Raw genomic sequence first — 14,403 nt, 5'->3', positions numbered from 1 at the left:
TGAGAGAATGGCAGAGGCCGATACCATTTATACAGGTGCATGGATAGGAATGGTTGAGAGTGATATGAGCCAAAACAAGCATATGGCACTAACACAGGAAAAACTGGAAGAACTCAACAGGTGAGGCAGCATCATTGGAGAGAAATAAACAGTTGATATTTCCATACGACTACTAACCCTCTGTGGCAAGCAACATTCCCTGTTATTTTGTAGATCCACAGACCGATCTCTGCTCTGAGCAGCAAATTTTTTTAGAGCCTGAAAACTGTGCAGCACTTTAATGAAATATTATACGAAAGAAAATTCCAGCTGTGCTGCAGCAGAGGCAACGTGTGTGGGAACATTTAAATTACTGTGTGGCCGTACACAAGCATAGTTTAGAGGGAGCAGTGGTTGTAAGCTTATACTCTGGTTAAAATTACACCTCACATTGCTTCATTACCAGAGACTGAGTGTTCACCCTGTATACCAGGGATTCCCAACCATTTTTATTCCATGGACCTATACCATTAAGCAAGGAGTTTGTGGACCTGGCTTTATATTGTCGGTACTGCTGTTTTCTGTCATCATCCCTCCACCTTATCTCATACCAGCAGCTTCCTTGAAGCTGTTACATCACCTCCCTGAATTTCTCTCTCCTTTCATGCAGGGCTCCTCTTAATCTCCATCTTGGAGCCTTTGCTTGAATGAACCTGAAAGTGTGTGTCATTTTTGATCACTGAATGCATTTATTTATTTGAATCTAATATTAACGTTAGGCAAGTGCCTATGGGTTTCCTTAATCTAGTTTTTATAAAGTCACCATTTACTTAAAAGCAAACACAATCTGATTTAATGGAGTTCCGTCTTTGTAGTTTTTCCTTTTAATTATCGTCAAGTTGAAACTCATCTATATATCTACGGTATTGTTTCCTAGCGTTGGGCAAAGCAAAAGATTAAGGTTAATCGATGCTTTTACGATTGGGGAGTGATTAGAAGTGGCATTCTCTTTGTTGCTACAGAGAAGTCAAAGATGCAGTAATTGAGTTTTTCCAAGAGCCTTTGTAATGTGAGCAGCTAAAGACCATTTTGTGTTTGATTGCATTTATTCTCATTAAACCTGTTACAGTGGGGAGAGACTTCAGAAGAAATCTTAGTGGGTTACTGGAGCTGAGTGCTTTTCCACTGGTTTGGGAGAGGCAGAAGCTGGGTTTTTAAAGGGTGGAAAGTCGACTCTTTATTCCTTTCCATAGATGCTGCTTGACCTGCTGAGTTCCTCCAGCAGTTAGTGTGTTACTCTGGATTTCTAGCATCTTCAGAATCTCTTGTATTCTTCAAGGAACAGGCCATAGTCAGTAAGGATCAGCAACAACACCACCACCACGATTATTCTAAACACTGCTGCTCCACAAGGTTGCAACTTCAGCCTACTCCCCACCCTTTTCCCAGTACATTGATAAATATAGAGCTAACTTCTTTAAGTCCATCTACAAGCTTGCAGATGGCACATTTGTAGTGGTTCACATCTCAAATAGCAATGAGTCGGAGTACAGGAAGGAGTTGGTGAGTTTAGTGATGTGATGTCATCACAACAACCTTTCCCTCAGTGTCAGCAAAATGAAAGAGATGGTCATTGACTTCCTTTTAGAAAGGAGCGATGCACATGCTCAGAGAGGGTTGGGAGCTCCAACTTCCTGGGCGTGAATATCACCAATAGCCCATCCTGGTTGATGTTACAGTCAAGGAAGTTTACCAATGCTGCTACTTTCTCAGGAGGCTAAAGAAATTCTGCATGTCTGTCAAATCTCAACAATTTTTAATGATGCGCCATAGAAAGCATTCAGTCTCGATAGCTTTGTGTAGCAACTGCTTTGCCCATGAGTACTGGAAACTGCAGGGAGTTGAGGACACAGCTCAGCACCTCCCCTCTATGGTCTCTGTCTATATTCCTCACTGCCTCAGTAAAGAAGCAAGATTAATCAAAGAACCCACCTACCCTGTATTTTCTCTTTTCTGCTCTCTCCCATCATGTAGAAGAAACAAAAGCCTCACAATCTGCATCATTATGATCTTGCACTTATTGTTTAACTGCACTTTCTTGGTAGCTTTTACACTTTATTCTGCATTGTTACTGCTTTATCTTTTTCTCAATGCATTGTGTAATGATTTGATCTGTATATACAGTATGCCAGACAAGCTTTTCACTGTATCTTGGTGCACTTGACAATACCAAGTGACAAGCATAAAAAGATAGGTAATTGGGAGAGAATGCCAGACTGATTAGTGTAACTTTGGTGAACCCATGAACCAGCACAATGGACAGACCAGGTGACATCCTTCAACACTGTAAATTTGCACTTTACTGAAACCTGAAGATGCTTATCTGATTATTGGGGGAATGACTTTGCAGCAGAGGTTTGCTTTATTTCGGGATAACAAATTACAGAAGTTAGATCCCTTTCCAGCAGAAGGGACTCCAGGGGTAGTGTAGAGAGCGTGCGGTCCACCCCCCCCCCCACCACCATTTTGTTTATTATCACTCTTCAGTCTTCACTGTTGAAGCAGCATCGTTGTTCGTGAATTTGACTTAGGAATGATTTTTGCGTCAGACAACTTTTCTTATTTTGTCTGTCTGATAGCTGGATCCAAATCGCAGTTTATACGATCAGGGAGTGAAAACCGATGGTACTGTTCAGCTCAGTGTGGAAGTCATTTCCAGACAAGGTAAGCTTGTTCTACATCGCATGCTATGCTCCAGGCTCAAGCAGACACACTTCAAGCAGGGCTGATAGAAGCCCAATCAAAAATTTACTGGCATGTTCGCAGATTGAGTATTCATTTTGTTTTCTGTCTGTTTCATGACCCCATTTTCAGGAATGCGATGCAGTGAAGAGTATTATTGAGATCGTGTCTCTGCCTGCCTTTACCCTGTATGAATAGAGTACTGAACAGACACTTATCCAAACCAGTCCGGCTGCAGATGACTGCAGTGAAAGCTGGAGATGGGGGTGGGATTGAATAGGAAACAGCTGCCGAAACACAAAGGGAGCTCAAAATGCAGTTTTCCAGCATTCCCCATACTTCCCTGCAGACCATGAGTTTTTTTGATCACCATCTTTATTCTCTCGTTCTATGACCAGTAACAATTAGCTTCTTTGCCTCAATCTCAAACTCTGTTTTGAGCTTTGCTTGTTTTAATTACTTTTCACTTGCATAGAAGTGCAAGTAACATACAACACATACACAAGGATTTCTGTACAGTACTGTATTTGTCAACGTGGAGTGGAGAGTGAGTCTTTAAATCTGGTGAGAGCAAAGGTTGTTGGGAATGGCGAGGGTGAAGTGCGGGAGGGGTGTGGGACGGGTGGCAGAGAAAGACTGCCAAGAGTGTGGGGGTGGCGTGAGTACAGACACACCCAGCCCTGAGACACCAGGCAAGATCATTTGATCAAACAATTGGTTTATTGATCTTTACAGAATGTCTCTCTGGTGTTTCCTGCTCCCTCCCCTCTCCTGTCCTCTTTTCCCAACCACGATTCCCCTTCCCCCTGCACCCTTCCCACTCTCGGTCCACAATAGAGACCCATATTAGAATCAGGTTAAAAAATTGGTCCATATTTTAAAAAAGATTATGTAGCTTTATTATTCCTTCCCAATGTGGACCATCTATCTTCAGTTTCACTTGCTAATTACTTGCCTGCTTTACTGTGTTTAAAAGTTTTTCTGTTGTTTGGCAATAGTTAATTTGTTAGTGAGGAAGTGAGTCTTGTTTTTCTAAGTGTTGTTACTTTTAGCAGGAGTGGAGCCGAAGCTTAACATCCTGGAGATTGTTAAGCCCGTTGAAACAGTCGAGGTGGTAATTGACCCGGACGCAACACATCATGCAGGCACTGAGGCCCTTGTGGAGGAAGCACAAGTCATAACGCTGGACGGCTCAAAGCAGCTGACAGCAATCCCAGATGAGACTTCAGAACAAGTAACGCGGTGGGCCGCTGCCCTTGAGGGTTATCGGAAAGAACAGGAACATCTCGGAATTCCATATGGTACAGTTTGGTGTAGAGGCCGCTCACCCCATCTGTCCGCTAGCAATTATGCCCCCTTCATTTTTGCCTGTCCTTATGTTCTTTTGTCTCATAAATTACTGTATTTTCCAAGAAAATACATTCCAATTGTTTCTCCCTCAGCTTTCCTATACTGAAGCAAAATTCTTGTTGACTGTTTATTTCACTTCTTTAAAACTGTGTCACTGCTGATTAATTGGACTTTGAAAACTCACACTTGTTCCTTGACCACATCTTATTTTCCTTGTGCACAAGGAGAGCAGCGTCACTACACTATTCTGAATTCTGAACAGAGAAATGCCATTTTTATACAGAATTGACTAGCAATTACAATATTGACCATTTGGTAGACTGTTCAAATTCCCTGCAAGATCAATCCCCATTCACAATTCAACAAGTAACAACTGATGATACTTTGAAATTAGTAAAGCAATTGACCGAGGTAGGTGTGTGTGTGTTTCGCATCTTTCTGTTACATACTTACCTCTTCTTCAGGAAGCCAAAATGGCTCTGGGAATCTGCCATACAAAGGGAAGCTATTTTCTTCAAAGATTTTTTTTTGCTTGGGCTGCCTGCCCTTTCTGCAATCTACTGATGCTGGAACATGGTTAACCCTTACCTTGCCACAACTTCCACAGTTGATCACAGTGAGAGACTCTGAATGTAAATGTTAGTGTCTCCCATGTCAATTTGAACACTCCTATGGACGACTGATTAGGTCCCTTGCTGCATCTCAAAACTCACCTTGCACCATCCCAAATGGAAGCCCTATTAACGTACCAGTTTTCCATTCTGACACCAGTAACACATTGCCTTTTCTAAATGAGAGTAGGAACTTGAAAGTAGTGTCAAACTGAGGTCCACACGAGACCTTACAGATTTAATTGAATGGGCTGTTAGCAGTCAGTGCTGAGGCAGAAATAATGAGCAGCTATGTACAACACAAATGAATCACATCAGGGAGTCATATGCCAGCAATGAGTCATCCATTGGCAGGCGAGGAGAAATAAGTGGAAAATGCTAACTTGGTTCTATTTCTCATTTATAGATGCCTTGTCATCTTAAGAATTCATGTTGAGGGTTATAGGGCCACAGAGTCATACAGCACTAAAGCACAGAAACAGACCCTTCAGCCCATCTGGTCCATGCCATCCTGTTATTCTGCCTGATCCCATTGACCCGAACCTGAACCCCTCCCGTCCATGTACTTATCCAAACGTCTCTTAAATTTTGCAGTTGAATATGCATCCACTACTTCCACTGGTGGTGGCAGCTCATTCCACACTTGCATCACCCTCTGAGTGAAGAGGTTCCCCCTCAGGCTCCTCTTAAATATTTCACTTTTCACCCTTAACCTATGACCTTACAACCTCAGTGGAAAAAGCCTGCTTGCATTTGTCCTATCTATACCCCACATAATTTTGTATACCTTTATCAAGGGGTATTGTATGTGATACCTCTCCCCCTCTCTCTCCCACTCCCTCCGCCCTTCTCTCCCTCCGCCCTTCTCTCCCTCCGCCCTTCTCTCCCTCCGCCCTTCTCTCCCTCCGCCCCTCTCTCCCTCCCCCCCTCTCTCCCTCCCCCCTCTCTCCCTCCCCCCCTCTCTCCCTCCCTCTCCCCCCTCTCTCCCTTTCCCCCCCTCTCTCCCTCCCTCTCCCCCTTCTCTCCCTCCCTCTCCCCCCTTCTCTCCCTCCCTCTCCCCCCTTCTCTCCCTCCCTCTCCCCCCTTCTCTCCCTCCCTCTCCCCCCCTTCTCTCCCTCCCTCTCCCCCCCTCTCCCCCCTTCTCTCCCCCCTTCCTCTTCCCTTCCCTCCCTTCCCCCCCCCCCAAGAACAATAGCACCCATCCCTGATAGGTACTGATGGTAATTTAGTGGCCCCAGGTTTTTTTTTCAAACATTAATAACCACAAATATTATGTTATCTCTATTTTACTCGTTCTTGGGTGAAGAAAGCAAAACTGGACTCTGCAATTGTTTGTAGGATCTGAGTGTTGCCAGCAAAGGCAGCTTGTGTTGCTGATCTTTAAAGATTCATGAGTCAAGACAGGAGAAAATCCGTTATAAATTTAAGTGACAGAACAGACAAATCTGATGTTTTAACTGAAAACAATGAGATAGGATGCAGGGTACCTTCTCATTTGACCACCAAATTTTATTTCGCTAGCTTGCAACCTTTTTTTTCAGGTTCTTGGTCCTCAAAGAACTAATAACCCAACATGGAAATGGGTCTTTTCAAATGATAAAATTAATTAAATAAGTACATAGGGATTGGATAATTATGTCTGGGGGCAGGAGCAAGCATGAACAAGTTAGGATATAAACACCTACAATGGTTGTTACATAGGCTTACATACAACATTTTGGACCAGAAGAAATGGTCCAGAAGAGATTTATGGAAACTATTGTTACTATGTTTCTTAACAACTAATACCATTACTTAGCCTAATAGATTAGAATTACCACTGTACATAAAAAAAAAAGGAAATGGGTCTTTTCAGCTCTTTGAGCCACCCGCGACAAACCTGATTAACCTGAACCCAATTACAGGACCGTTTATATTGTCGACGTTTCAGGCCGAAGGGTCTCGGCCTGAAACGTCAACTGTACCTCTTCCTAGACATGCTGCCTGGCCTGCTGCGTTCACCAGCAACTTTGATGTGTGTTACTTGAATTTCCAGCATCTGCAGAATTCCTGTTGTTTACCATTTATATTGACCAGTTAACCTACCTGTACACCTTTGGACTGTGGGAGGAAACCGGAGCACCTATGGAAAACTGGCTTTCCGCTGGGGAGGACGTAAGGAGACTCCCTACAGAGCGGTGCCGGAGTTGAACTCTGAGCTCCGGAACACAGCGCGCTGTAATAGTGTTGTGCTAGCTGCTACAGTACAGTAGCACCCACTAATTTAAAGTTTTAGGCACATCGATGATAGAAAAATGAAGGGCTATGTGTTTGTAAGTTGAGCAAGCTAGTTCTTTTCTCTAAGGAGCAGGGGTTCCCGACCTAGGGGCAATGGACCCCTCAGTTGATAATAGGGGTCCATGGCATTAAAAAAAAAAGGTTGGGAACTCCTACCCTTGAGCAAAGGAGGGTGTGAGGCAAATTGATAGTGGAATACAAGGTAAGAGGCATCGATCGACTAGATAGCCAGAGACTTTTTTCCATTGCAGAAATGGCTTGTACCACACTACAACACAGAAGCACGCCCCTCAGCCCCTCTAGTCTGTGCCAAGCTATTATTCTGCCTGGACCCATCAACCCATACCTTAACCATAGTCCTCCATACCCCTCTCATCCAAACTTCTCTTAAATTTTGCAATTGATTAACAGTTTATTACAGAATGGTGGGTGCGTGGAACCCCCTGCTAGGGGTGATGGTCGAGGCAGATACATTAGGGGCATCTAAGAAACTCTTAGATATTCACATGAATGATAGAAAACTGGAGGGCTGGGTTATATTGGTCTTAGTTAAAAGATTGGCACATCGTGAACAGAAGGGCCTGCACTGTGCTGTAATGGTTTGTGCTTTTGGATTTCACCCAGGTGTCTTACTTTCCTACTCTAGATCCAATTCAGTGGTCAGTCGACCAAGTGTTGCACTGGGCTGTGTGGGTGATGAAGGAGTTTGCCATGATGGACGTGGATGTGAAGGAACTGACCATGTTGGGGAAAGACCTGTGTTCCCTCAGCCAGGAAGAGTTCCTGCAGCGAGTACCAAAAGGAGAAATTCTGTGGAGCCACTTGGAATTGCTGAGGAAGTGTGAGTAAACCCCAGTGCAAAATGTACTCTTATCAAAAACCAAACTGCTGGAAGAACTCGGTCATTAAAGCAGAGTCTGTGGAAAGAAAAACTAATGAACTGGAGTGAAAAGGGTGCTAAAGCATGCTAATGGGAAACAATGAGAGGTGGTTTACCTGTGGTGGTGTGGGTACCCAATAACCTACCCCAGCAACTGCCCTTCCCCACCCACATGCCCACCAGAACATATACATCGCCTGGCATGCTTTGTATATAATCAGTCTTTATATATAACAGTTTTTTGTACATTGTGTTTTATAGGATTGTTTTTAATATTTATTTTTATACTTACTGTATTCTTTATGCTTATTGTGTTTTTCTACGCTGCATTTGATCCACAGAAACAATCATTTTGTTCTCCTTTACACTCATATACTGAAGAATGACAATAAACTGTTTTGAATCTTGAGGTTGGAAAATTGTCATTCCAAGGGATTGGAAAATCTCTCTGGAATACACCCCTTGAATTTATTTATTTATTATTTAGAGCTACTGCACCGTAACAGGCTCTTCTCAGGGTTCAGAGAATATTTATTATGTATGCAGTAAACAACCCTGAAATTTGTCTTCTCCACAGACAGTCACAAAACAAAGAAGAACCATGGAACCAACCCGTTCATAGAAAAACATCAAACACCCCTCCCCCCACCAAACGCACAAATGGCAACATAAAAAAATGATTGACAACACACGAGATAAACACAAAAGGCATATTTCAGTTCAGTTCTGGCCCATTGTTCCTGCACCACGCATTTGCACCCATGTGACCAATTAACCTATTAACCGGTACATCGTTTGGAATGTGGGAGAAAACCAGAGCACCCATAGGAAACTCATGGTCGAAGGAGGAACATACAAACTCTTTGCAGGCAGCGGAAGAATTGAACCTGCGTCACTGGCGCTGTAATAGAGTTATGCTAACAGCCATACTGCTATGCTGCTCCTGAATAAATGGAATAAATATTGAATTCTCCAACTTCAGATTAACTGCTCTCTCATCATTTTCTCTGAATTAGTTTATTAATGTCATATGTACCCAAGTACAGTGGAAAAAACTTACAGATCAATTCATTCCAACAACACATTGAGGTAGTACAAGGTCAAACAATAACAAGTGCAGAATAAGGTGTCATGGTTACAGTAAAGTGCTATTCGGGAAGATAAAGTGGAAGGTCATAATGAGTTAGATTGTGAGGTCGGTAGTCCATTTTACACTCTGGAACCGTTCAGTAGTCTTGCAACAGCAGGATAGAAGTCATTCTTGAACTTCCAGGTTCTTGTATCTACTGTCCGAAAGGAGAGAGAAAGAATGTCCAATGTGGATGGGGTCCTTGGATATGTTGGTGATTAATCAACGACACCTGGATGTGGCATATTTATGTCCCTTTATCAAAGGTTTCAAAGGTACATTTTATGTCAGAGAAATGTGCATCCTGAAATTATTTTTCTTCGCAACCATGCACAAAAACAGAGGAGTGCCCCAAAGAATGAATGACAGTTAAATGTTGGAACCCCAAAGCCCCCCCCCAGCTCCCCCTCCCGCACGTAAACAGCAGCAAGGCAATGATCCCCCCTCCCTCACCAGCAAAAAAAAGTATCGGCTCACTCCACCGAGCATGCAAGCATGCAGCAAAGCATCAATAAAGACACAGACTGCAGTACCCCAAAGACTACTCGTTTACCCAGTAATTGGACATACCACAGGCTCTCTTTCTCCCTAATAAGGGAAAAGGAGGTGTTCTCGTTTCACAGTGAGAGGGGAGGCGTAACAGACAACTCACTGATTTACGATGTTAAAAGTCCATTGTGTCACTTTTTCCGAGCTCTGTGCCTAAGGAACTCGGGTCCCTGGGCACACAGCCAGATACCTTTCATTTCCCATGACACCGATTTCCTGCAGAGGCACTGACCTTGAGTCCACCTGCCTCCAGAGCCACGAAATCCAGAAACTCTGAAGGCAAGCTAATCTTCTAGGCCGCATCCTTGGTATAACGAATAACGGCCAGTCGTGAGACCCCAAGAGCGGGTCCTATTCCCGCAAAGAAACAAAGTTGGTGTGTAACTCCAGATCAAGGTCTTCAAAAGAACCCTGAAAGGGAAAAATAGATAGAAATAGAGCTTTTTCCGAAGATGCAAGCAAAGGAGACACCATTAGGTGCCATTGTCTCCTAAGCTCCATCTCATTTCTTCAAAATGCCTCACTAATAGTCATTACTGGTGCTCCTTATCTGCTGTCTTAAACTCTCTCCAACTATAAACCTTCCACTATTCTGTTCTGAGGAAGGGTCACTGACTGGTTTCTATTTCCACAGATGCTACTTGACTGGCTGAGTACTTCTAGTACTTTCTGTTTTTGTCTTGAGTTCCAGCAACTACAGTTCTTTATGTTCAACTTTTATCATATCGCTGACTGAAATGTTATTTATGGAACTTTCCTTTCAACTCTGCTGCCTTTCTGTATCTGATTTTGAGCACTGTTCATCCATCAACTGACCTACATTAGCTCTCATCTTGGCACCATCTCAGTTACAGATTTCTCATTTTTGTTTTAATGTCCCCTATGGCTTCACCCCTTCCTGCCTCTTTAATCTTCTATAGCTCATCAAACAAATTGTATCTTCCAGGTTTTAATTCTAGCAGATCAAAGCATCAATGACTAAGGCCCCTAATTTTCAACCTCTGTGCACCTTACCACACTTATCTCTCAAGTGCTCCTCAAAACATACTTTCAAAATTCAAAGTAGATTTATTATCAAAGTGCAGCGCATGTCACCATGAGATTCATTTTCCTGAGGGCATTCACAGTAAATGCAAAGCAACATAATACATGGACAAACGACCAGTATGCAAAAGCTGACCAATTGTGCGAATACTAAAAGAAAGACAATTAATAATAATAATAATAATAAATAAATAATATTGAGAACATGAGTTGTAGAGTCTGTGAAAGTGGGTCTGTAGATTGTGGAATCAGTTCATGGTGAGTGCAGTTACCCTCTCTGGTTCGGGAGCCTGATGATTAAAGCGTAATAACTTCCAGAACCTGTTGCTGGAGGACCTGAGGCTCCTGTACCAGCTCCCTGTGGCAGCAGTGAGAAGAGAGTGTAGTCTGGATGGTGGGGGACTTTGACAGTGCGTGCTGCTTTCCAGTGACAGTGCTCCTTGTAAATGTTCTCAATGGTGGGGAAGACTTTACTTTTAATGGACTGATACCTCTTTTATTGTTAGCAGAGTCTTATCCCTAACCTTGTCCAGTGCCTTCGTACACTTGTGTTTGATTGGTGCTGGAGCTCCTAAATGGATAGCTAATTACTCAAAGCAGTTTTTCATTTATTCTTTAGAAATGGGCATTGTAGGCATTGCCCTGCTTTACCAGTTCTCTCTAATTGCCTTTGCCTTTGAAATAATAAGATGGTGGTGGGTGAACCTTGCATTGCCATTAGTACAGTTGGCATTCTCAGAATATTATCGAATGGTGAAAGGCCTAGATAGATTAGATGTGGACTTGATGTGTCCTATGGTGGGGGAGTCTAAGGCCAGAGGACGCAGCCTCAGAATAGAGGGATGTCCATTTAGAAAAGAGATGGGGCACTTCTTTAGCTTGAGAGTGGCGATCTGTGGAATTCATTGCCACAGGCAGCTGAAGAGGCTAAGTACTGTAACTGGGTATATTTAAGGCAGAGATTGATAGATTCTTGATTAGTCACGGCTTGAGGGTTACGGAGAGAAGGCAGAAGGTTGGGGCTGAGAGGGAATATGGATCAGCCATGATGAAATAGTGAAGCAGACTCAATGGGTCAAATGGCCTAATTTGGCTCCTATAATCTTATGGTCTTTTGGAAATGTTAATTCTGTCTATTCCCATTGACCTGCACCTGGACCATAGCCCACAATACACCTTCCATCCATGTACTTACCCAAACGTCTCTTAAATCTTACATTGAATCCACATCCACCACTTCCGCTGACATCTCATTCCATACTCGCGCCATCCCCTGCGCAAAGTTCCTCCTTAAGTATTTGATATATCATTTGTAACTTATGACTTCTAGTCTTAGTCTTACCCAACCTCAGTGGAAAACACCTGCTTGCATTTACCCTATCAATACTCCTCAAAATTTTGTGTACCTCTATCAAATCTTCCCTCATTCTCCTCCACTCCTGGGAATAAAGTTCTAACCTGTTCAACCGATCACTATAACTCGGGTCCTAAAGTCCTGGTAAATTTTCTCTGTACTCTTTCAGCCTTATTGATATGCTCTCTTCTCACTGCTGCCATCAGGAAGAAGCCACAAGAGCCTCAGGATTCACCATCAGGTTTGGGAACAATTACTGTCCCTCAACCACCAGGCTCTTGAACCAATGGGGAGAACTTCACTCGCCCCATCACTGAACTGTTCCCACAGCCTATGGACTCACTTTCGAGGACTCTTCATGTCATGTTCTCAATATTTATTGCTTATATATGTATTATTGTTATTTCTCTTTGTTTTCTTTTTTTCTTTCTTTCGGCATTTCCACAGTTTGTTGGCCTTTTGCTCATTGTTTGTCCACCCTGTTGGGTGCAGTCTTTCATTGATTCTGTTATGGTGGTTGGATTTACTAAGTATGCCCACGTGAGAATGAATATCAGGGTTGTATACAGTGACATGAATATACTTTGATAATAAATTTACTTTGAACTTTGAGGTAAGTTACTGTGACCTAGTTACAATTCAAGTTACTGTGGCTTAAAGGAACTTGGAGGTGGTGTTTTTATGCTCCTGCGTTAGTGTCACATGTTTGAATGGAATAATTGAAGAATGCTATCAGTAATAACTAACTGTGCATGGAGTATCACCTCCTGCACCCAGCCCTCTTTCGACAGTTAAACTTGTGAAACATCTGTTTTAGCGTTGAGCCATAATTTAAATTAACATACACTATGTAGTTAGTTACTAAGCCCGGCGGAACAGTTTCTGCTGACAGGAGAAGAGGCAAAGGCACGCTGCTGGCAACTTAAAACCATTCACGTCAGGCAGATATGGCTTGTCTGCTGTGGTTGGCAGCTCATCTAGGAGAAGGGAAACTGGTCTCAAAGCTCAGCTGTCTTGCAGCGATACCCTCTCACGAGGAAGACTTCATGAGTAAAACCTGAGGGAAAAAACCTGGAGCTGGAGTCCTGAAGGTAGTACTGCGTTGAGTTTACCACTGACAGGCAACTCCTACGATGCCGCTGATGCCAAACTATCGGTTTCTGCCCTTCCTTTGGGTTCATCAGATGCGTGAGGAGGGGGAGCCTGCTGCATGGGCAACAGCTTGCTGTCTGTATCGTACTGCCCTGGCTTGTGTACCTAGACCTGTAACAACCATAGTTGACCCTGACCAACTAAGGCCTTATTCACTAGTATGTGGTGTTCGAATGAAATAAATATGATACTTGTCACAGATTTTCATTACATACATGGGGTAAATGTTTTGGTAATTTAGTTAATTGAGCTTATTTTTGCCTTACAGACGTATTGGCAAGCCAAGAGCACACAGGTGAAATAACAACTGTTACCATTGATCAACGTGAGTACTTGTGACAGGATCAACCTTCTGTGTACCTGTTTGTTTTGATTCTTAGCTGATGTTTCGTCCTGTCATTCCACCAACAAATGGTCATGTTTTACATTGATTTTGTGCTCTCATTCAACTTCAGTTAACTTGGATGTCTGGATGAGGCCTTCAGTTTTACAACATAGAATAGTACAGCACAGAAACAGGCCCTTCGGCCCACAGTGTTGTACTGAACCAAATATTAATAGTCAAAAGGCCAACTAAGCTCATCTATTCTGCCTACACAATGTCCATAGCCTATTTTCCTCACATTTATGTGCTTATCTAAATGTCCCTAATGTATCTACCTCTACCACCACTCCTGGCAGAATGTTCCATGCACCCAACACTCTGTGTTTTAAAACAAATCTTGCCCCTCACATTTCCTTTTAAATTAAGCCCTCTCACCTTATACACATGCTCTCTGTGAATTTTGCAATGAAACAGTTACTTTTGAATTAAAGACTTGTCGTTTTTTGGTTACCATTTTAGTTGCATTGGGTTTTTTAATGACAAGATTTTTTGGAGGGGGGAACTACCTTTTGCATTTTTACACTTTTCAGAGTTGAGCCCACTGTGAATGCTGGCCAAGAGTGAATAGTTTTAAGTTGCGTGTGATTATGGAGATCACTTTAAATGTCTTTAATGTTACCAGAAACGTAGACTTGGATTATCCATCAGCCGTGTGGCTGAACACCAGTTACAATGGCTGCAGTGTGAGGAGTGTCAGCTTCAGAGACATCATTTGCAGGCTTGTAACTTGACACTGGGAATGTACAGCTGCGAGCAGGACCTCCAAGGTCTCCCTAAGCTACTCTTGTGTGGTATGGGAATTCTCCTCACGGGTCAATCCCGTGTTGAAGAGCAGCTGTTAAATCATCACATCAAACAAGCACCAGCAGCATCAGATTGCATTTCCTTGGTTGTAGAGTGCCACAGAGCTTTTGTCTGTCAGACAGACAGGCTGAGGGCACCAGACATAGT

At 43.0% G+C, this 14,403-nt stretch overlaps 1 protein-coding gene across 4 annotated transcripts in view; it reads left to right on the top strand.

Annotated features, from left to right (window-relative positions):
• Positions 1 to 14,403, top strand: part of gabpa (GA binding protein transcription factor subunit alpha) — a 75,270-nt gene that overhangs the window by 37,784 nt on the left and 23,083 nt on the right. For 3 of the 4 annotated variants that reach the window (XM_072259879.1, XM_072259877.1, XM_072259878.1), the window contains 4 exons: positions 2,619 to 2,703; positions 3,774 to 4,022; positions 7,606 to 7,800; positions 13,336 to 13,392. In XM_072259879.1, the coding sequence (XP_072115980.1) occupies positions 2,619 to 2,703; positions 3,774 to 4,022; positions 7,606 to 7,800; positions 13,336 to 13,392 (586 nt within the window). The remainder of the gene's footprint in view (positions 1 to 2,618; positions 2,704 to 3,773; positions 4,023 to 7,605; positions 7,801 to 13,335; positions 13,393 to 14,403) is intronic. The other variant, XM_072259880.1, reaches the window with a different exon arrangement.

The sequence above is a fragment of the Mobula birostris genome, chromosome 6, assembly GCF_030028105.1.
Source record: "Mobula birostris isolate sMobBir1 chromosome 6, sMobBir1.hap1, whole genome shotgun sequence".
NCBI lineage: Eukaryota > Metazoa > Chordata > Chondrichthyes > Myliobatiformes > Myliobatidae > Mobula > Mobula birostris.
Note: the sequence above shows the minus strand (reverse complement) of the source record. Positions and strands in the feature narration are given on the sequence as shown.